This window comes from Miscanthus floridulus, chromosome 8, assembly GCF_019320115.1.
Source record: "Miscanthus floridulus cultivar M001 chromosome 8, ASM1932011v1, whole genome shotgun sequence".
Lineage (NCBI taxonomy): Eukaryota > Viridiplantae > Streptophyta > Magnoliopsida > Poales > Poaceae > Miscanthus > Miscanthus floridulus.
Window position 1 is genome coordinate 174,392,038 of NC_089587.1, and position 21,174 is coordinate 174,413,211.

The 21,174-nt window shown below is 46.2% G+C and overlaps 3 protein-coding genes across 3 annotated transcripts; 1 reads left to right on the top strand and 2 right to left on the bottom strand.

The window, feature by feature from the left end:
• The first annotated feature begins 1,085 nt into the window (after nt 1-1,085).
• LOC136474056 (fimbrin-5-like) lies at nt 1,086-12,112 on the top strand. Its single transcript, XM_066471673.1, has 15 exons — nt 1,086-1,226; nt 1,325-1,562; nt 1,664-1,837; nt 1,935-2,182; nt 2,304-2,475; nt 2,959-2,997; nt 3,132-3,206; nt 3,357-3,473; nt 3,753-3,964; nt 4,692-4,844; nt 4,924-5,123; nt 5,445-5,602; nt 5,688-5,784; nt 5,865-5,956; nt 11,548-12,112. The coding sequence occupies exons 2-15, from the start codon at nt 1,476-1,478 to the stop codon at nt 11,731-11,733; spliced, it is 2,010 nt and encodes a 669-aa protein (XP_066327770.1). The 5' UTR covers nt 1,086-1,226; nt 1,325-1,475; the 3' UTR covers nt 11,734-12,112.
• A 293-nt stretch (nt 12,113-12,405) lies between these two features.
• On the bottom strand, nt 12,406-13,088 carry LOC136474057 (glycine-rich protein 3 short isoform-like). Its single transcript, XM_066471674.1, has 2 exons — nt 12,960-13,088; nt 12,406-12,868 (listed from the first exon to the last, which is right to left on the bottom strand). Exons 1-2 carry the CDS (start codon nt 13,042-13,044, stop codon nt 12,600-12,602), a joined length of 354 nt encoding a protein of 117 aa, XP_066327771.1. The 5' UTR covers nt 13,045-13,088; the 3' UTR covers nt 12,406-12,599.
• A 5,677-nt stretch (nt 13,089-18,765) lies between these two features.
• On the bottom strand, nt 18,766-19,655 carry LOC136470201 (glycine-rich cell wall structural protein-like). The gene is made up of 2 exons (XM_066468126.1): nt 19,577-19,655; nt 18,766-18,938 (listed from the first exon to the last, which is right to left on the bottom strand). The coding sequence occupies exons 1-2, from the start codon at nt 19,653-19,655 to the stop codon at nt 18,766-18,768; spliced, it is 252 nt and encodes an 83-aa protein (XP_066324223.1).
• Nucleotides 19,656-21,174: the final 1,519 nt, after the last annotated feature.

Sequence of the window (21,174 nt, forward strand, 5' to 3'; positions counted from 1 at the left end):
TTGTTCGCTAGTTACCAATTTTGTTCTTTTTTTTCATAAAATAGTAGACATGCACGTGCGACCCACGTGTAAATAAAAAACATACATAATGGTGGAACTAAAAAATTCTTAGAATAGAACATATATATAATAAATAAGTCTATTTAACAATCTCATCATGGTATACTCACTCCCCCTCAACCAGGGCCAAGGGTGGGCCACTTAGATTAAAAACTGAAGCGCATGGCACCATATTCACTATTGACGCTACTGTGCTAAGTTAGTAGAGACCATAGCAATTATAGATAGCATTATTCTTCAGCTTCGAAATAAGACAATAAATTAGTAATTGGTACCCGTAAAAAGATTACATTTGATCTTCAATTTTCAGGTGGCAGGCTGCACTACATAATCAATTTCCAACCGTTCTAGTGCGAGGCTAATATCATATTTCCTAGAAACACTCAACTATAAAACACCTCCAACTGAACCGTAAACTGCAAACATCATATATTTACTTTTCATTGTTTTATAAATTGACTAGTACTTAAATCTGTAAAATAATGTATTAATGGGAATATTGATATTATGGTAGCACATAAGTTGGCATCAGCTTACCTGTACAAACTTTCGTTTCATTGGCCGATAAAGCAAGATCGCGAACCACCAAGTTTTTTTTTCTTCTTTTTTAATGTGCTTCAAATCGAGGTAAAGCAAATGGGCTGGGGCTACGGAATACACTGGTCAGCCCAAGTAGAAGCCCAATGAAGCGTTCCCTCAGCACAAGTGGTCGAGTATCGTCTTCTTCGTTCAGACGGCCTGCGAAACAGAGCTTCGAATCAGCGATGGCGGACGTCAGCCAGGGTTTCGAGAGGGTATCCATGCTGCTGGAATAGTCCAACGCCCCTGTCCACAAGCATTCCCTACTGAGACACCATGGCACCCTGCCACCCTCTATGGTGGGGGAGTCACTCAGAGGTTCAGCTCCTAAGATTAGCAGGCGAGCTATTTGTGGCGGGGCGAAAGGGAGCCACTTTTTTAGCTCCCCCCGTCCCAAAGTTTCAAGTTTTTGTTTGTATGGCTGCATGCAATCCAACCACACGTCCCCTCCCCCACCTTTGTTGGGGTCTGCTAGGAAGCAATATTCCGTGAGGAGGGAGTAATTTGAGCGGAAAGAAAAAAGAAGAAGAAGATTGTGTTTTCTTTGAAGGCAGAGGATTTTTACCTTTAGCCAGACCCTTGGGAAGGTTAGTGATGATTTCTTCTCTTGTTCTTGTCATGGGTGTTTCAGATTCCATTCGAATCCACTCGTCGTTCTGATTATTCGTTGCTTTGATGCATTCAGTGCTAATATTGGAACAAAATCCATGGAAGGTTAATGGCAGCTAGTCTGCCTGTAGTTGAGGAAAAGAATTTTGTGACGGAGACAACAATTGCCCAAGTGCAAGAAGTAACATTGTTGAAATAACTAGTCTGATCCTTGAAATTGGAAGACAATGTCTACCTTCTTTGGTGTTCTTGTCTCTGATCCAGCGCTGCAGAGCCAGTTCACCCAAGTGCAGCTCAGGACCCTCAAAACAAAGGTAAGCACTAATCACTTCGATCAGTTTTCACTCGCGTCCATAGTTCTGATGTTACATATTGTTTAACCGCATTGCTCCTGTTTTATCCTTTACTGTAATAGTTTGCATCTGCAAAGAGACCAAACGCAGAGCATGTAACCATAAAAGATTTGCCCCCAGTGATGGAAAAACTGAGGGGCATCCATGAGGTTCTATCCGAAGAAGAGGTCAGCAAATTTTTAAGCGAGACCTATCCTGATATGAACCAACCTATAGAATTTGAGCCGTTCCTTAAGGTACATAGGATCATTTTTTTGGTCTAACCTACTATCAATTTATCATAGTATTTATGTTGAAAAATTGCTTTAGTAATGCAATCTTGTAATTTTTTAGGAGTACTTAAATCTTCAAGATAAAGGGAGCAGCAAATCAGGAGGCAAAAAGAAACTGAAGGGATCTGTGTCGTTTTTGAAAGCTTCCACCACTACTCTCTTGCATGTCATTAACGAGTCTGAGAAGACTTCCTATGTGAACCACATAAATAATTTTCTGAAAGAGGACCCTTTCCTGAAGAATTTCTTGCCAGTGGATCCAGCATCGAACGAGCTATTCAACCTTGTTCGGGACGGTGTGCTACTTTGGTGAGCTTTTTTTTAGCAGTGTTACTGCTACGCTGTTATGTTCTTCTACTATGCCATTTCTTCATTTTAACTTTTGTTCATGATCTTCTAAGGCTTGTCCCCTTATCTTCTAATGAATCAGCAAGTTGATCAATGTTGCTGTTCCGGGCACAATAGATGAGAGAGCAATCAATACAAAAAAGGATCTTAACCCATGGGAGAGGAACGAGAACCATACCCTTTGTCTTAACTCTGCAAAGGCCATTGGTTGCACTGTTGTTAACATTGGAACACAAGATTTGATTGAAGCTAGAGTACGTTTTCATGGTATCTAATTATGATTTTGTTTTCCTTTTTTCCCAATATAACTAGTCAAGAAGATAAGGAAGTCAATTTTGGAATGACAAATTGTTGACTATGTTGAAATACATTGTTGTCCGCAACAACATTTTTAAAATGAAATAATTTTTATACTCCATCATGTTTTACATTTTGGGCATCGACACGGTCTTCAAAACATAGCTTCGACTAGTATATTTTTCCTTATAAAACTTTTATAAAACATGGTAAAATTATACTACATTTTGAAATAAATATCCTTACAACATTTTCGAACATCCTAACTCAACACATAAAAAGTAACATGCAACCAAGTTTGGAATGGTTGACTCAGGAAAACCCCAAAATGTCACTTATCTGTGATTGGATGAGATAAACATTATCACTTTGGTAGTCAATTTATAATTTATGAATCAGTTACATCATTTGGGGACTAAATATCTTATGCTTCTGTGCAGCCTCATCTAGTTCTTGGGCTGTTATGCCAGATCATAAAGGTGTGTGTGCACAAATATTACTATATCAGTTAGCAATTAGTAAAGAAATCTTCAGCGGTATAGTTTTGAATTGCTACATCATTTGCAAGCAACTATATGGTGGTTCACAATGTGTTTCACTGACCCTGTCTCAGATACAACTACTAGCTGATCTGGACATAAAGAAAACACCTCAATTGGCAGAGTTGGTTGCTGATGATAATGGCAAGGTTTGGATCACCATGAATTTAAATGTCATGCATGTATAGAAAGAACTATCTACATAAATACATGGTTATTACAAAAAGAGTTGAATCATGGTTAATTTGTTGTTCACTGACAAAGTATTGCTAATTTGGTGTTGCCATGATGCTATATAGGAAGCAGAGGAGCTGGTCACCTTAGCACCAGATAAAATGTTGCTTAAATGGATGAACTTCCATCTCAAGAAAGCAGGGTATAAAAAAACTGTGACAAATTTCTCTACTGATGTGAAGGTATGTATATCTTAGTACACCTAGATATTATTCATTGTCATACACCTCCACATGACATTCCTTATAGACAAATGTTTCTTAGACAACCTATAGCATTCAGGAAAAGACATTTCCTTATAGACAGAAACAACTGCAACATGTGTGGCTTGTTTATGTATGGTTGTCAAATTACTTGATATATTCACCAATCACCACATTTTCCAATAGTGTTAACACACATGGTGATAATGACTATGGGTAATTTTGTTGTTCCATATCTTATGGATAGCCTACATGCAGGATGGTGAAGCGTATGCTTACCTTCTCAGCACCCTTGCTCCAGAGCTTAGCTCAAAAACCATGATAGAAACTTCAGATCCAAAGGAGAGGGCGCAGAAAGTACTTGAAACCGCAGAAAAGCTTGATTGTACAAGATATGTAACGTCTAAAGATATTGTTGAAGGTTCAGCCAATCTTAACTTGGCATTTGTTGCTCAAATATTCCAAAACAGGTAAGTACGTAGAGAGAAAAGACCTTCCCTATCTTAGGTTGACAAGAATTCACGAATTCACAATAAAGTTCAGCAATTAACTAGCATGTGTTATACTTATACCTCTTGCCTATGTCTTCACCATGAACACATTACAATAATTTGATACTGTTGAAATTTAACCTTTCAAATGCATTGTACGAAAAATCTTCTCTATTTTTGTGAACGGTGTACATGGTTTTGAATTACATTATCTCCCTAGCGTTGCTGTTCCGTTTTTTAGGAGCTGGATTACTCAACATTTGATGATAATAAAAACAAACCGATCAGATGAAATTTGTAAAAAAACTATATATGTGTAACCAGGAAGGCATATTTATCAACTATGAATGTGCAAATATAGAGAAGATTCCCGTGACAAAATTTTGTTCTTATTTTTAGTTTTGAGGAAAGTTATTAACACACGGACAGATGTCTATCATTATCTTGATTATCATTTAAATGTGCAAATACAGGAAAAACAACTGAAATACATATCATGTCTTTAGTCTTTCATTTAGTTTTTCATACACTAGTACTGATCTCCATGGATTGCAATAGCATTCACACCACAGTGAATGTTGAATGTTTATTCAGTTACTCCTCTAAAAGAAAAGAGCATGACTCTTCATCATATCTGCCTAAACTACGAACAACATTCCTCCCTTTGTTAGTGCATCTTGTGTGGAACGATTACAAACTTGTGCAGAAATGGTCTATCAACCAACACTGTGGCTCCCGTTCATCAAGATACTCCTGATGATGTGGAGGCATCCAGGGAAGAGAGAGCATTTCGCCTATGGATCAACAGTCTTGGAATTCCAACTTATGTGAACCATTTGTTTGAGGATGTTAGGACTGGGTAAGACTCATCTCTAAGAAAAAATAACCTTAGCTTTTTTTGATATATATGTTGCTACCTTACCGAAGTTTATTTGCAGATGGGTTATGCTAGAGGTTCTTGACAAAATTTCTCCTGGGTCAGTTAACTGGAAGCATGCATCTAAACCACCAATTATTATGCCATTTAGAAAGGTTGAAAACTGTAATCAGGTTATCAAAATTGGGAAGGAGATGAACTTTTCTCTGGTAAATGTAGCAGGAAATGACATTGTGCAAGGAAATAAGAAACTAATTCTAGGTAAATACATGCTTACATATAAGCTTCTTTGATCTTATTCCAATTGTTACTTTGATGCTCTAGATTTGTTTTAAAAATCTGTTCACATTTTCATTTATTATGGATAGATTATGTTATTTTAGCCTATCATATCAAGATTCAACTGTTTCATATAGTAACACCAATTCTTTAAAAGGAAAAAAAGAAAACAAGCATATACATATGTGAGTAGGAGGCTTAAATTACTTTTTTTTTGGAAATATTAATGACCGTTAGTTGCTATTTCCTATAAGAGGAGAAAAAGTGCTTCGATTACTTCGTTGAGTTTTTGTTTACTCACAGCTTTCCTGTGGCAACTCATGAGGACTAGTATCCTACAATTGCTAAAGAACTTGAGATCCCACTCTAAAGAGAAAGAGATCACAGACGCTGACATTCTCATTTGGGCTAATAACAAGGTCAAGGAATCTGGCAAAACTTCCCATATTGAAAGCTTCAAGGTTCATCGATCAACCTCCACCATTTTGGCTAAATTGAGCTATCCTGTTATGTGCATAGCGTTAATTTGTTCTCTCGATTCTCTAGGACAAAACAATAGCAGATGGGGTGTTCTTTCTCGAGCTCCTAAGTGCTGTGCAGAGCAGGGTTGTTGATTGGAACATGGTGAAGAAGGGGGAGGATGGTTCGTATCAATTTCATGTATATATCGTGTTATCCTGTGAAGTTTCACAAGTACCATGTCATTTGCTTTCATGGTTGCAGAGGACGAGAAGAAGATGAATGCAACATACATCATCAGTGTTGCTAGGAAGCTAGGTTGCACTGTCTTCTTGTTGCCTGAAGACATAATGGAGGTAACAAGGGAACGCCGTATTAGTAGCATGTATAAATTCGACAAAAATGATATAAACAAATTAACAAGCTTATAAAAATTAACACTAGGCATACCCGTGGTCTTCGCTCAATTTCTGTGTTGGCCCACAGGATCACCGGCTTAGGTGAGTGAACCACTCACCAGTCTTGCCGAGCACCCGCTAGTGTTGTCGAGCACCCATTAGCCGTGCCGACCACGAACAAGCGTTGTCCATCACCACACACTATGGCTGGAGCTAGAAGAAGAAGAGAGAATAGAGCATGCACACACAATACAAGACACCAGCGTTGGTCGAAGCCCTGTCTGTGAGATGGCAAATCTGAGCTCTCTTTACTGAGTTGCCGTGGTAGTCTATTTATACAACTCTATCCATCTAGTCCTAGTACAGCGCACATGTTGTAACAGTAACTAGATAACATACAGGGCTGACTCTGCGCCGGCCACTGCATATGCCTACAGTGCTGCAAGTGAGCCGTGCGGCGCCTGCACCTGCAGCGGCTACAGTATCACAGCAGGGGCCTTTTCGGCGCCGCCTTCCCTTGCTATGTTCACACAAGGTAACAGTAGATTATATAACAATCTTTTCCTAGTCCTACTGCTAACCCTTGTACCCCCTCCATGCCGATCATCTCCTTCAGCTCCGTGAGTCGAAAACGTCCGAGCGGTTTGGTGAGGACGTCCGCGAGTTGCCGACCAGTTTCAACGACCTCGATGACGATCTGTCCTCCATCGACGCAGTCCCTAAGGAAGTGGAACTTCACGTCGATGTGTTTGCTCCGGTCGTGCAGAACCGGATTCTTCGCGAGGGCGATGGCGAGCTGGTTGTCCACCATCATTGCTGGTGGGTGAGCTTCCACACCGGTCAGCTTGCCCAGCAGCCGGCGTAGCCATACAACTTGGCACGCCACTGTGTTCGCCGCTACGTACTGTGCCTCACACGTAGATAGCGCCATCACTTTCTGTTTTAGTGACAACCATGAAATTGGGGTCGACCCGAGGAAGACGAGCACGCCAGAGGTGCTCCGTCGCCCGTCGATGTCCCCCGCCATGTCTGCATCGCTCAACACAGTGAGTTGCAGCCTACTCCCGCCGGTCCTTGGGAAGATGATCCCATGATCCACCGTCCTCTTGACGTAGCGCAGTAGCCGCTTCACCGCAGCCCAGTGATCCTCTCTGGGATCCTCCATGAAGCGACTGACGTAGCCCACGACGAACGCAATGTCTGGCCTCGTGTGGACTGGGTAGCGCAAACCGCCGACGATGCTCTAGTAGAGTGTCGCATCCACCTTCGCCGCGGTGCTGGCCTTCGTCAGCTTCAGCCGCTCCTCCATCGGAGTCACGCATGGCTTGCACTTAGTCATGCCGCTCCTTTCCAACAGCTTGGAGGCATACGCGCTCTGACCGAGCATGAGTTCCTCCTTCCCCTGTCTCACCTCGATGCCGAGGTAGTAGGAGAGTGCGTCGAGATCGCTCATTCGAAAACGAGCCGTCATCTCGCGCTTGAAGCTGTTGATGTCCTCTGTGCGCGCGCAGGTGATGATCAAGTCATCCACATACACGCTGACGACGAGCTCCTCCTTCCCCCGTCGTCACGTGTAGAGCGCGTGCTCTGTTGCACACCTTTGAAACCCAAGCTCGCCTAGCATGGCGTCAAGATTGGCGTTCCATGCTCGTGGGGCCTGCCGCAGCCCATAGAGCGCCTTGCGCAGTCGGAGCTCCCTGTGCTCCTCTCCCTTGATGGCGAAACCTGGAGGTTGTCTGACGAAGACCATTTCCGCCAGTTTGCCATTGAGGAAGGCCGATTTAACGTCCAAGTGATGGACGCGTCGGTCCTTTGCTGCTGCCAAGGCAAGTAGCAAACGGACCGACTCCATGCGCGCTACTGGTGCAAAGACCTCCTTGAAGTCTATGCCCTCGCGCTGAACAAAGCCTTGGGCGACGAGGCGCGCCTTGTGCTTGACAATGGCGCCGAGCTCGTCCCGCTCGACTTTGTACGCCCACTTTAGGCTGATCGGACGGCATCCTGGAGGTGGATCGACGAGCTGCCAAGTCTCGTTTTCCTCGATCGCCTTCATCTCCTCCAGCATCGCTCGTCGCCAGTTTCCGTCCCGCTCGGCCAGCGCGAACGTGGGTGGTTCCTCTGCACTAACTAGCAGCAGCTCTACATCATTGAGCAGCCGACCAGTCAGTCCTAAGGGTCATGTGCCGTCGACGATGTCGTCCAGCCTGCGGAACCGCACCTCCTCACCTTCGTGGAAGGCATCCACGAACTCAGTGATGTCACTTGGAGGTGAGGCGAAGTCGATCGGTGTCGATGGAGTTCCCTGTTCCGCCGGAGTGCTCGGTACAGTACCTGAAGTGCTCGGCACCCCAGGTTCAGTGCTCGGCAGTACTTCTGGACAGCTCATCATAACTCCTGCAGTGTTCGGCCACACTGTAGGAGTGCTCAGCCTCAGTCTTGGAGTGGTCGGCGCCACTGTAGGACATCTTGGCTCCGCCACGGGAGTGCTCGTCACCCGTCCTGGAGTGGTCGCCACCACTGCAGAATCGCCCGGCACCACTCCTGGCGTGCTCGGCATCCCTTTAGGAGTGCTCGACACTCCTCCCAGAGTGCTCGGCATCCCTCCCGAAGTGCTCGGCTCCACCGCCGGAGTGCTCGGCACCTCTTCCCAGCGTCTCCACCACCGTGGATGACCAAGTGCTCGACGACGAAGGTGCTGGTGAAGCTGCCAGCTTCCACCGTGCTCAGACTGCTCCAGTCCCAAGCCGCCTCCTCGTCGAACACGACGTCGCGCGAGACAAGCACCTTGTCTCCGCATGGGTCGTAGAGCCAATACACCTTGGTACCCTCCGCGTAGCCCAGGAACACCATGGGTGTGCTCCTATCCTCTAGCTTGGTGAGGTTCGGCTTTGTCTTCCTGACGTGGCCGATGCAACCGAATGTTCGGAGGAAGGACACGCTCGGTTTGAGCCCATACCAAGCTTCGAACGACGTCTTGCCCGTCAGGGCTTTGGTCGGAGCGCGGTTGAGGATGAACATCGCCGTGGTCACCGCCTCCCCCCAGAACCTTGCCGGCATGCCTTTGGCCTTCATCATTGATCGGGCCATGCCGACCATCGTCTGGTTCCGCCTCTCCACCACGCCATTATGTTGTGGCGAGTACGGCGCGGTGTGGTGTTGCCCCACACCCTGATCTGCGTAGTACGCTGCGAACTCCACCGAAGTGAATTCGCCGCCGTGATCAGTCCTCAGCACGCGGAGCTTCTTGCCGCTCTCGGCCTCCGCGCGTGTCTTGAACTTCTTGATCGCCGCTGCCGCTTCATCTTTACTCGTCAGGAGTTGCAGCCACATGTAGCGACTGCAGTCATCCACGAGCAGGAGGAAGTACCGCCGACCACCGTTTGTAGCAGGCGTGATCGGCCCGCAGAGGTCGTCGTGAATGAGCTCGAGAGCTTCCTTCGCGCGATACTTGGCCGCCTTTGGGAAAGGTAGCCTTCTCTGCTTTCCGGCTAGGCAGTTGTCACACAGCTCGCCTCCGTGCTTGATGTGGGGTAGCCCTCGGACCATCTTCTCCAGCCAACCAAGCGCGTCGAAGCTGAGATGTCCGAACCGGGCATGCCACATCTACGGTTCCTCGGAGTGCCTTGCCGCCAAGCACACCAGCTGCTCTACCTTCAGGTCGAGTAGGTACAACCGGTTCAGGGACCTCTTCACCTTGGCAAGAAGTCACTGCTCCTGGTCCCTGATCCTAAGGACATCGTCCTTGATCAGTACCTCACTACTGCGCTCATCCAGCTGACCAATGCTGATGATGCTGGAACGCAGCTGCGGGATGTAATATACATCCGTTAGCGCGTGGTGCTCCCCGTTCCGGCATCTGAAGATAATGGTGCCGCGCCCTTGGATAGCCACCCTTGAGCCGTCACCAAACTTCACCGTACCGGTAACATCGCCGTCGAGCTCGAAGAAGGATGCCTTGGAGCCCGTCATGTGGTTGCTGGCACCGTAGTCCAGATACCACCACTGCTCCTGGTCGGCGCCCACACGTCCGAGGTGAACTTGGGCGCATGGTTCGTCGAGGTTGACGGTCTTCAGGGCCTTCCCAGGTCCTTCCACCGTCGTCGCCTCTTCGTTCTCCTCGGCCTCGACGTCGTGCAGTGCACAGAACGTCGCCATCAGGATAGTGGCCTCATCCTCATCATCAGCTTGCGCCAGATGAGCTTCAGCCTTCTTCTCCTGCTTGCGGTTTGGGCACTCCCGTGTCCAATGGCCCATCTTCCCGCAACGTCGGCAGGCGTTGGGGTCGACCTGCTTCTTCTCCGAAGAAGCCTTGCCGTGGCGCTTGCCATCGCCACCGCGACTGGAGGAGGCTGCCTTCCCGGAGTTCCTCCGAGCAGCTCACTCCTCTTCCGTCAGCAGGAGTTTCCCGCTGTCCTTCATTGCTGTCGTCTGTTCCAGGCGCTCGTCCACCACCCGTAGACGGCTTGTCACATCCTCAATGGTGAGGGTGGACAAGTCCAGCATCGTCTATATGGAGAGAGCGATCTGGATGTACTTTGCCGGCACGGAGTGGATGTACTTAGAGACCGCCTCCTCTTCGTCGATGGTGACGCCGTGGCTTTTCAGCTTCCTGATGAGTGTCTGCAGGCGGAGGGAGAAGTCCTCCACCATTGCGCGGTCGGAACCAACGCGCATCGCCGCAATAGCCTCCCACGCCTCCTTAGCAGAGCTCTTCGTCCCCAACGGCTCCCTGTACTCCGCCGGTACAGCAGCGAGGATAGCCTCCAGCGCTGACATGTCATCTTCTTCATTGTCGGTGCCCTTGTCAACAGCATTTCAGAGCTGTCGGGCTCTGAGTTTGACCTTTATGGTCACTAACCACTCTTCATAGTTGGTGCGAGTCAGCGTCGGCCAACTGGTGCCGTTGAGCTCCCGCACCGTGCGAACAACGACCTCCGATCGTGGTTGGGCAGCCACAGCAGTGCCATTGCTGTTGCCCATCTCCGAACCGCCCGTCATTGCCAGCGGTTAGTCTGGCGACGACGCTTGTACGGATCTGATACCACTTGTTGGCCCACAGGATCACCGGCTCAGGTGAGTGAACCACTCACCAGTCTTGCCGAGCACCCGCTAGTGTTGCCGAGCACCCACTAGTCGTGTCGACCACGAACAAGCATTGTTCGTCCCCACACACTATGGATGGAGCTAGAAGAAGGGAGAACAGAGCATGCACACATAATACAAGACACCAGCGTTGGCCGAAGCCCTGTCTGTGAGATGGCAAATCTGAGCTCTCTTTACTGAGTTGCCGTGGTAGTCTATTTATACAACTCTATCCATCTAGTCCTAGTACAGCGCACATGCTGTAACAGTAACCAGATAACATACAGGGCTGACTCTGCGTCGGCCACTGCATGTGCCTACAGTGCTGCAGGTGAGTCGTGCGGCGCTTGCACCTGCAGCGGCTACAGTATGACAGCAGGGGGCCTTTTCGGCGCCGTCTTCCATTGCTATGTTCACACAAGGTAGCAGTTGATTATCTAACATTATGTTCCTGTTTGCTGTGGCAGGTGAACCCAAAGATGATTCTCACCCTTACTGCAAGCATCATGTATTGGAGCCTACAGAAGCAAGGGCCTTACCAAAGTCCAGGACCGCAGGATACTCTTCCAGAGGAAGAGGAAGGCGAGGAAGAAGAGGAAGAGGAGGATTTCGAAGGAGGCGTTGAAGATGGTGTCTCCGAAACGACCACTTGATAAGAATGTCATGGCTGAGACTAGGCATTCGCAGTTAAGTTACTGGTTTATCAGGGGCATTTCTGAAATGCTGAGGCAAAGAAATCCAAGGGAGCTGCAAAGAAGAAAGTTTTGGGTAACATAGTTGATTTCATTCTTTGCATGCCAAAGACAAATAGCAGCAATTCAAGTTTGCTTAGTTGATAACAGTGCCCACAATTGCGCAGCCTAATCTTGTAAGCTAACTGTATGCAAATGTGAGAATACTACCAAAATATTTTGCTAGACTGATAGATCAAGATCAAAACATCTAGCTTAGAAGTATTTTCGTCTTTCTGGGCCTTGGTTTTGGGCCTCGTGAGGGGGCTGGTCCTTCTCATTGTGTCGGCCTGGTCTGCCTACTTGCCTAATTAATGCAACTCCATTATTTGAGTTGACATATCCAGCGTTTGACACTGCAGCATGCATGCATGGTGCCTTGTGATGGGTACTGTTACGGTTCATCTGTATCTGTATGTAAGGTGTTTCTCTCTTTCAGTGTATTGGCAGCAGAGAAGAGATATGTGTCAGCAGTCAGCTCTCTGCAAATGGTCGCATGGGGTATGCAGAGACAGAACCGAAACGCAACTTGTGAGGCTCAATCTGGAACCAAAAGGAAGAACCATCGTCTAAAATGAAAATAAGTGACGCATACATGCATATGCATCTTTATTTATTCAAATCAAAACCAGACTACATATATAGATGCATATGCATCTTTATTTATTCAAATCAAAACCAGACTTCTGCTGGCGACGTAGTAGTAGAGTAGGCCATATGTATGGACATGGATGCAGTACTTATTAGCTACGATAGGAGTCCATGCATATCTTGATCAGCATGTAGCTTCAGTTGTGGACCTCGGTGAACTCCGGGCGGTACATGGGCTCCGGGATCTCGTTGGCGCGCGAGCAGCACCGGCAACCGCCGTAGTACCCGCGGTTGCAGCAACCCCACCGGCAGTAGCCTCCGTGGCCGCCGCCAGGGTAGCCGCCCCCGCCCGGGTAGCCGCCACGGCCGGGGTAGCCACCCCCACCGCGCCAGCCGCCGCCGCCCGGGTAGCCGCCGCCACGGTAGTCCTGCACGTCAGCTTTGTTCTCGTCGTCCTTGCTCGGCTCTGCATGATCCAACACAGACATATAGTACAAGTTACCGTGGCTGAAAGCTGAAACAACGCGGAATATAACAAAGCTAGTCGTTATGCTCACGGGTTTGCTCGTTAGCTGCTGAGGCGACAAGGAAAACGGCGGCGAGCAGGAGAGCCAACACGAGGAGTCGCTTGGACGACGCCATGTTTATCTCTCTCTATTCTCTGCAATTGTACTGGATCAGCTGCGAGTGTGTGATGAGAAGCTATGCATGCGAACCAAGCGTATTTATAGGCAGGACGAGGAGGCTGGATATGGCTACCGATCTTTCTGAGATCCATCGTCGTCGGCATGCAACTGTAGGGCTACTAGGGCCCCATGGATAATTATAAGCGTTTGCCGTTGGGAGGAGATGGATGGCATTAACGCTGCCTCCTATCGTGCTTGCAAGTAGCCCAGCCGCCAGTGGCTGCGTGATCTCTCTGCCCGTTGAAATCTTGCATGCTCTCGGTGGGAAACATGCATGCAATGCAAGTTTGACTCGGAAGCATGCGCACATGAACTATTAACACGTGTACGAGTAGCAAAAATTGTAAATATAATATAGGTTATCAAGCAGGCATGACGATACTATGCATGCATTTATATATGTAATAAATATGTTCAACTCAACTCGACGAACTTGCTAAGGGTGTCCCCCATGGTTTCAAATAGCTAGTCTACAAATAATTCTATTGGCTATCAAGGAGAGAGATCAAACAGCTAGCGGCTCCAGAATAGCTAGCTAGTCTAGCTCGGTCTCTCAGAAACAATTCTCTCACAGCTTATACAACCCTCTACTACAATTTTTTATTATTGTTTCTAAGCCTCATCTAACTAGCTATTTGTAAGTTACCATCGAGGACGCCCTATAGCTAGCTAGCAGCTCTCCTCCATCAGGATAAGGCATCGATAATGAGAAAAATAGTGTCTAGATGGTTTTATCCACATAGGTCAAATTTCATAGCATTGTGAGATGACTAGTGGTCTAGTGGGAAGATAACTTGATTTCTTTCTTGTTTTGCCTCTCTAAGGCATCCCCACCAAAACCACTTTCCTCTTTCTCCTTGAAATTAGGTATAGGGGATTGAGAAAACTGAATTATATAATTTAGGGGATATGTGCTCCAACAGAGTATAGGACATTTATGGAGGCATCACCTTGAACATGATTCTAGTAGAGATCAAAAAGTATGAGTGAAGACATGAAGCAAAATTTGTCATCTTGAAGAAAGAATTGAGTTCTATTCCCATTGGAGTTATATATATTGCCCTCGAAAGCAAAAACATGGTTAATACACTAGAGGTAATCATCATGATGAGTCAAATTTGGTTCTGAGAATGTTTTTTTAGTATGTAAGCTTAACTAAAAACAAGGGGCATGTGCTGACAACCAAAGTTGTCCGAAGCAGGTGCATCTAGGATGATATGCGAGAAATAGCCTAGCCGGACTTGTTTTGGTAACCTTTTCAAATGGCAAGATGGATTTCACTGTTGCATTCCTCTTGACTAGGGAATTGAAATGCATAATATGTAGAACGTCCAATTTAGAGTCCGGATGAGAAAATTATGACTTCAGGAAGATACACCTCGCAAAAAATGGCTAAGTAGCAAATCCGAGTTTAGAGTTGTATTTTGATGTGATTTGTAAGGGTTTTTGACCCCTCACAGGATAAGTTCACCCTACCATGTATAATTGTTCTTCTCTTGATTACGCCCTAAACAACCTACTAAACCCTGTCATGAGCATCATGTTTATGTGATAATGCATGTGATAGAATGTGTAGATCAATTTCTTATAACCTAAAATGACCAATAAAAATATTAAATAAAAATTGATTCAATAGCTCATGTTATGTCAAGTAGGGTTAAAAATCAATTTTTATTGAGCAAAAATATTATAGAATATGTGTGTGACACTTAAATAAAGTTTAGAGTATGGACTTTGTAGATGACAATGAAATACTTGCCGTGGAAAAATAACATTACTAGCTAACATTTCTAATAGCCTAAAAATGGAACTTGAAATCAAATTCAGCTCAAAGACCTAGAAAAATTATTAAGTCCAATAACAGTATGGCAATACTATGTTGGTGAATTAATTCTGAAAAATTTAGCTAAAGGTCAGTGCTAATGTGTTGCTCCTCCATATGGTAGCCCTGATTTAACCTCTCCTTGCAGCCATGGCTCCAGGTGGCCTTAGCCGCTAACGCCCGAGTTGGATTAGTGTTGAGAACTGGCTCTTAAAATTTGTGCACGAACACATCTCGGGGCTGCCTGTCCTGTGCGCGCCGTACCACGCCTGTGAGGCCCTCCTCTGGCGTCGCCAGTGGCCGTGACTGGCCACTGAGGCTGACCCTGGGCCCACGCCGCAAACATGGCCTACGTTCGTGGTTGCGGCTTAGCTGTCCCAGCGCGCCCGCCGTCTGCCGCCGCTGCCCGCCAGATGCTGGGGGGGGGGGGCATGGCTCCACTGCCGTCCCAGACGGCCGCCGCTAAACCCCCCGCTCCGCCTAATCTGCCTCGGCGGCCGCCACCGCGGTTGCCGAGGTCCCTACATGCGTGCTGCTCCCTCCCTGCCTCGTATCGCGCGCACTTGGCCTTGTCCTACAATGCACATAGATATACCCTGTCCTAAGAGTCTTACTCAGTGCAGGTTCGAGTAGATGCTAGGGGAAATAGTATTTGGGGCTTAGGTGTGATTCGAAAGAAAATCAGGGACTCTTTTGCAAAAATGCCAGCGCGCGGGCTTCCCCACTGTGGGTTGGCCTCACGTGAGTCCGCGTCGCGTGGGCCGCGCGGGAGATTGGTTTTTCTTTTTCTAGGAATTTGTGAATGGTTTTCTAATTTAATTCTGAGCTGATGTTTGGTAATTAATATAAATTCATGTAGGTGTCCTAAAAATTGCGAAACAAATTTTGTTAGGTTCCTAAAATTGTGTATTTAGTTTTTGTTTATATGTGTTGACACTAGGAGCTATTAAATCATTTGAATGTGCTTCATAATATTAAGTTAATTATTGTAGGAATTTTTGTGGTGAATTGATGATAGTTTTGATCGTGAAATTTTTACAGCAGTTTCATTGTATTATTATGTGCTCGTCGTAATTTTTGTAGCTTTAGAATAGACTAAGCATTAGGGTAGTTAAATGCTCTTTAGTTTTAATATACATTAAATCACTAGTAGAAATAAATATATATCCTTAAATTGGCAAGCTAAGGGTTTGTTAGTTGAACCCAATACTTTGTTTGATGAAAATGATAGTTAGATTAGTATCTTAGTCATTAGAGTTATCTTAGTAGCTTCGTATGTGTATTCTTATTTTAAGAGTTGTTGTTGCATAAATGCTAAGTGTTGTATCATCATCGCATACATGTAGAGAACGAGTTGGCGGAAATCATGACCACCGATGATCATGAGTTCGAAGAGATCGTCAAGGAGTACGAGGAGATTCTCGTGCAGGAGAAGGTTCCGGAGACGCCACTGACTGACTCGGCTGACACCACGCCTGCCCAAGGCAAGCCCCAGTGCATAACCTCTATTTTATAATTCACCGTATATATATGTGTTGTGCATTTATGTTACCAGAATTTTATGGAAACCACATGCATAGATATACCTGTCCTAAGAGTCTTACTAGTGCAGGTTCGAGTAGATGCTATGCTTAGGTCATCAGCAGCGTGAGTAACGTGCCGTTGCTCATAATAGGGGATTATTATTACTCTCATGATAAAATGATGAAAGAAAAAATAGAGACATGGCACGGATATGATATGGGTATTGGTGGGTGTAATAGGTTGTGTCCCGCAATCTACGGGGCTTAGCTTGGTTACACTGTTTTACCTGTTCAAGTCGATTAAGGACCGTCCGTTGCTATGGATGATAGTCAGGTCACAGACTTATTATCATAAGCACATACTTGCTTGTGGGAGCGAGAAGGCTCGTTACGCTCTTGTCGTGAGTTCTGGCTCTTTCTGGATCGACTGATTAGAGGCGGGAAAAGGTGGAGGTCTAAGCACCATGTTCAGACCGGGTCTCAAATGTGGGGGCTTGGAATCCAAGTTTGGACGGGGACCTGGACCCCGTGATAGGAGTGGAATGGGTTGGTATTGTTTGTGCCTAGGGTACAAACGGGGAGTGTGTTTCGGGGTACCCAGCTGGGATGCATTGGTTCACGAATCGCCGTTTCCATGAGACGGTACAACTTGGCTATGGTCTAGCACCATAGTAAAAGTTGGAAGATAAAAAATGGGGAAATGATTCTGATTGCTTAACCCTTGCTTGAAAGTAGAATATGTGCTTACCTAGAATGGTTAGCTAATGAAGTAATCATAACCGCTAATAAAACTTGACTGTAAGGATGAACTATTAGTAATGCTTTCCGCAAACAAAAAGAAAACAACAAACCCATACTGCCTATCATATCCTTAAGAGTTGGGAAATTATTCCCACTAGTCGGGATAATTCTTGCGAGTATATTGTGTACTTCAGGGCTTATTTTACCCCTGTTGTAGGTGCAGCTTGAGCAGTAACTCTTATGTGGAGGATTTTTCTAGTGGGCACAAACGGATCCTTGTATCATTTTCGCTAGATAGTTTATTTTTATTTCGCTGTTTAATTATCGCACTCTGAACTCTATTGTAATAAATCATTTTTAAGAACTCTTGTTGTATGAAATGGACTAAGTATTGTAAGCTTCATACTCATTATTGGATTATGGATGTAAAACAGTGGATTATTTCGAGTTCTCTCTTGGGGTGTGCTCGACGGAACTGTCCGATGTAGCTCACTTTCGAGGTACTTAGTGTCTAGTGGAAGACGAGCGCCTCTGAAAGCGTATTATTTCGGACGGTTCTGCCACAGTGGCACTCTAGTCTTGCTCACCAACATAGGGAAACTTGCCGACGTCCATACCCTGATGGGGTCCCTACCTGATGAGAGGTTTGATTATTTCTTTGCTAGTTTGTCCGAAAACTAGTTGTTATTTATGAAGTAAAGCATGATAGTTATCCTTGCGGTTTTACTCATAAATCTAGCCATCATTCACTGTGAAAGTGTGATAGTTACGTACCTTTTCTTGGGCGAAACCCAATGCAATTGGCTAGGACGATTCCTAGAATTGGCTAAGCCGGTTTCAGTAGGATCATGCCATCTCAATCTGTTTGTGATCCGAGCGTTCTAGCTCTTTGTAGTATGGGACCATACTCGTGTCAACATTAATTTTTAGGAAAATGCTTATTCAGTGCCCCCTCATGGCCATATCAGTTGGTTGGCAAGAGTATTTGGAGAACATATTTGACATAGCAATATTCAACTGAAACCCAAAGGCACACAGGCAAGGATTAATTTCGACATCTAGCTTGTTTGTCATGATTCGAGATTACCCACCCAATATTCGATCGGCCGTGAAGGAATGGAGTTTGATGCTTGTGAGTTGTTTAGGTGCCCTTGCTATTTTGCATTTTCTTCCCTTTCTGCATAGGACAAGAGTTTGAAGAATTATTAGGATCCTTGACCATTTTCTGTTACGATTTTTATATAAAACATACAGACACCAACCAAGAATGAAAGGGGGAGGAGAAATTCTAATTCCACTACGTTTTCTATACGAGCTCTTACTAAACTCTTGACCTTATTTGGACCGGAATATATATACATGAGAGTCCTACATTGTAATCATCAATATTCAGAGAAAGAGAGTTCCCCTACTTTGCGCCTTTGCGCTCTTCTACTTACATCAACTATGTTGATCCTGATAGATGAAGAGACGAGAGAGAGAGAAAGGTTTTAACCATTGGCGATGTGTTTTTACAACAGTGATGATAAAAAAGAACGATGTTTTAGAAAAAATAAAACAAAAAGGAACGATAGTCTCCTTGTGGACCTTGTCACGCGACGCCGAGTGGGCCATGGCGGTTGCAGCAACCCCACTGGCAGTGGCCACCAGGGTTGCCGCCGCCAGGGTAGCCTCCCCCGCCGTGCCAGCCGCCGCCGCCACCCGGGTAGCTGCCACCGCCGTGCCAGTCCTGGACCTCCGCCTTCTTCTCCTCTTTGGTCGCCTCTGCCACAGCCCAACACATAGTACAGATACTTGATAGAAACTGTAGGATCAACTAGGCATAGATCTAGCGGGTATAACTTGACTAGAACATGATGAACAAACCCTAGAACATGAACTACGAGATCTAGATGGATAAGAAGGGAGATGGGCAGTGGTCTCTGACCGTCGAAGGGTTTGGTGGAGCTGCTGGAGCCGTCCATCATGTCGGTGATGTTGCCGGAGGGCGTCGAGTGATGTAGCAGTTGTAGGTGCGGTCAAGTGACGGCGGCGAACCTCGTGGTGGTGCTTTCCGTCACTGGCTGCGCACCCTATCTAGATCGGTGTTAGGGTTTTGTCGGTGGGAACCGTAGCTCGGTCAACCTCGTTCAGAGAGCCGCTGGCCCCCACCCTCTCTTTATAGTGCAGTGTGACGGGGCCCACTAACCATGTAGAGTTGGGCGCCCCCGATCAGGGCGCGAGGTCAAGGCCCAACTCGACCGTTGGGCTGAGCTGGTGAGATCACCACTAACAATACTTAGTATTTGGGTGGATATATGACCTGGCGAGTTAGCTTTTAATCAATCTGTTGCTTGAATGAAAGCTTGCAAGTTAATTATTACTATTAGCTACAGTACACGCATGGAATTGAATGAACTCACGGGCTTGCTCGTTAGCGGAGGCGACGAGGAAAGTGGCGGCGAGCAGGAGCGCTAACACGAGGAGCGCCTTGGACGCCATGATTGATGCTATCGATCTCGGTCTCTTTCTCTCCAAACCGCAACTGTGGAAAGCGCGCTAGCTGCGACTGCGAGCTGATGAGTGTGAGATGTGCATGCGAGCCCAGCGTTTTTATAGGCGGGCTAGAGCGAGGTGCGGTGGCCAGCTGCCGATCGATCGAGGTCGAGGCCCGTGGCCTGGGCGCCTGGACAGTGATCGAGATCGTCTCGTCGGCATGCAATGCAGCCGTGTAGGTTTGGGCCCCATGCACGCAGGTGCAGGGTGCAGCTACACATGATCAATGAGACGTTAGCAGTTGGGAGGTGGATTGCATTAACGTGCATGAGTGCAAATGTGCAATCACTACCAGAAGCAGTGACTTTGTCATGTGCCACAGGAACTCAGCAAAGACTAAAAAACACTCAACAAAAGATTTGCCCAGTGTAACACTCGGCAAACAACACATGACATCTACTGTATCGGCAAACGTCTCTTTGCCGAGTGTTTTCTATCGGGCACTCGGCAAACACTTTGCTGAGAGCTAAAACCGACACTCGACGAAAACAAGTAACGCGACGGCAGCGGAGACGATCACAGCGCGTTTGCCGAGTGTCCCCGACCTGACACTCGGCAAACCTGAATTTTTTGCCGAGTGTCCCATAGCTGACACTCGGCAAATATGTCTTATTTGCCGAGTGTCAAATCCCAGGAACTCGGCAAACCTGCCATCTTTGCCGAGTGTCAAATACTGGACACTCGGCAAAGACTGGCCCAGAACGTATAAATGTTGGCTTCTTTGCCGAGTGTCACAGCGCAGACAATCAGCAAAGAAGCCATTCTAGTCCCAGAATGCACAGATTTTGGCCACGTGTCCTCTTTGCCGAGTGTTTGTAACACTCGACAAAGCAACCATATATTCCCTATTTTTATTGTTCGGTCACGTATAACGTACCCCACTCAAATAAGCATTACATGCATCACACATAGTTCACAATAAGCATCACATGCAGTTCATATAGATATATCGATAACACATAAATGCAAATAAACTTGAGAATCACAAATAGGTTTATTCACAGCCACAAATAGTCACAAGTAGTCACAGGTAATCCACAAATGCAAATGCAAATAAAATCACAAGTAGTCACTTAGGCCACGAGTTCCACTACGACCACGCTAGGTCATGAGGCTCATTCGATGCCGCCGATTGATGCTGCACAAAGGAGAAGAGATTGCATGTGTGAGACAAGATTGAACAACGCGTATGGTCTCTCAGTTGCATTGGGCTCTAGTATGATTGCTTAAGTACTAGTTGGTAACAAACATATAGCATTAGTCACTAAGTTTCTAGTGTCTGGGCATCTTTGTAAGATTGATTCTGCATAAACTAGAAACGGTGATTATAAGGTTGTAAAGTGACTCACAGTGCCTGAAACAGTATTTGGTAGAGGTTGAGGAGGGACTGACATCGGTGGCAGAGGTTGACCGATTACAGCGTAAACACCCTTCATATATTCAAACATCTGCAGCTCCATCCTCT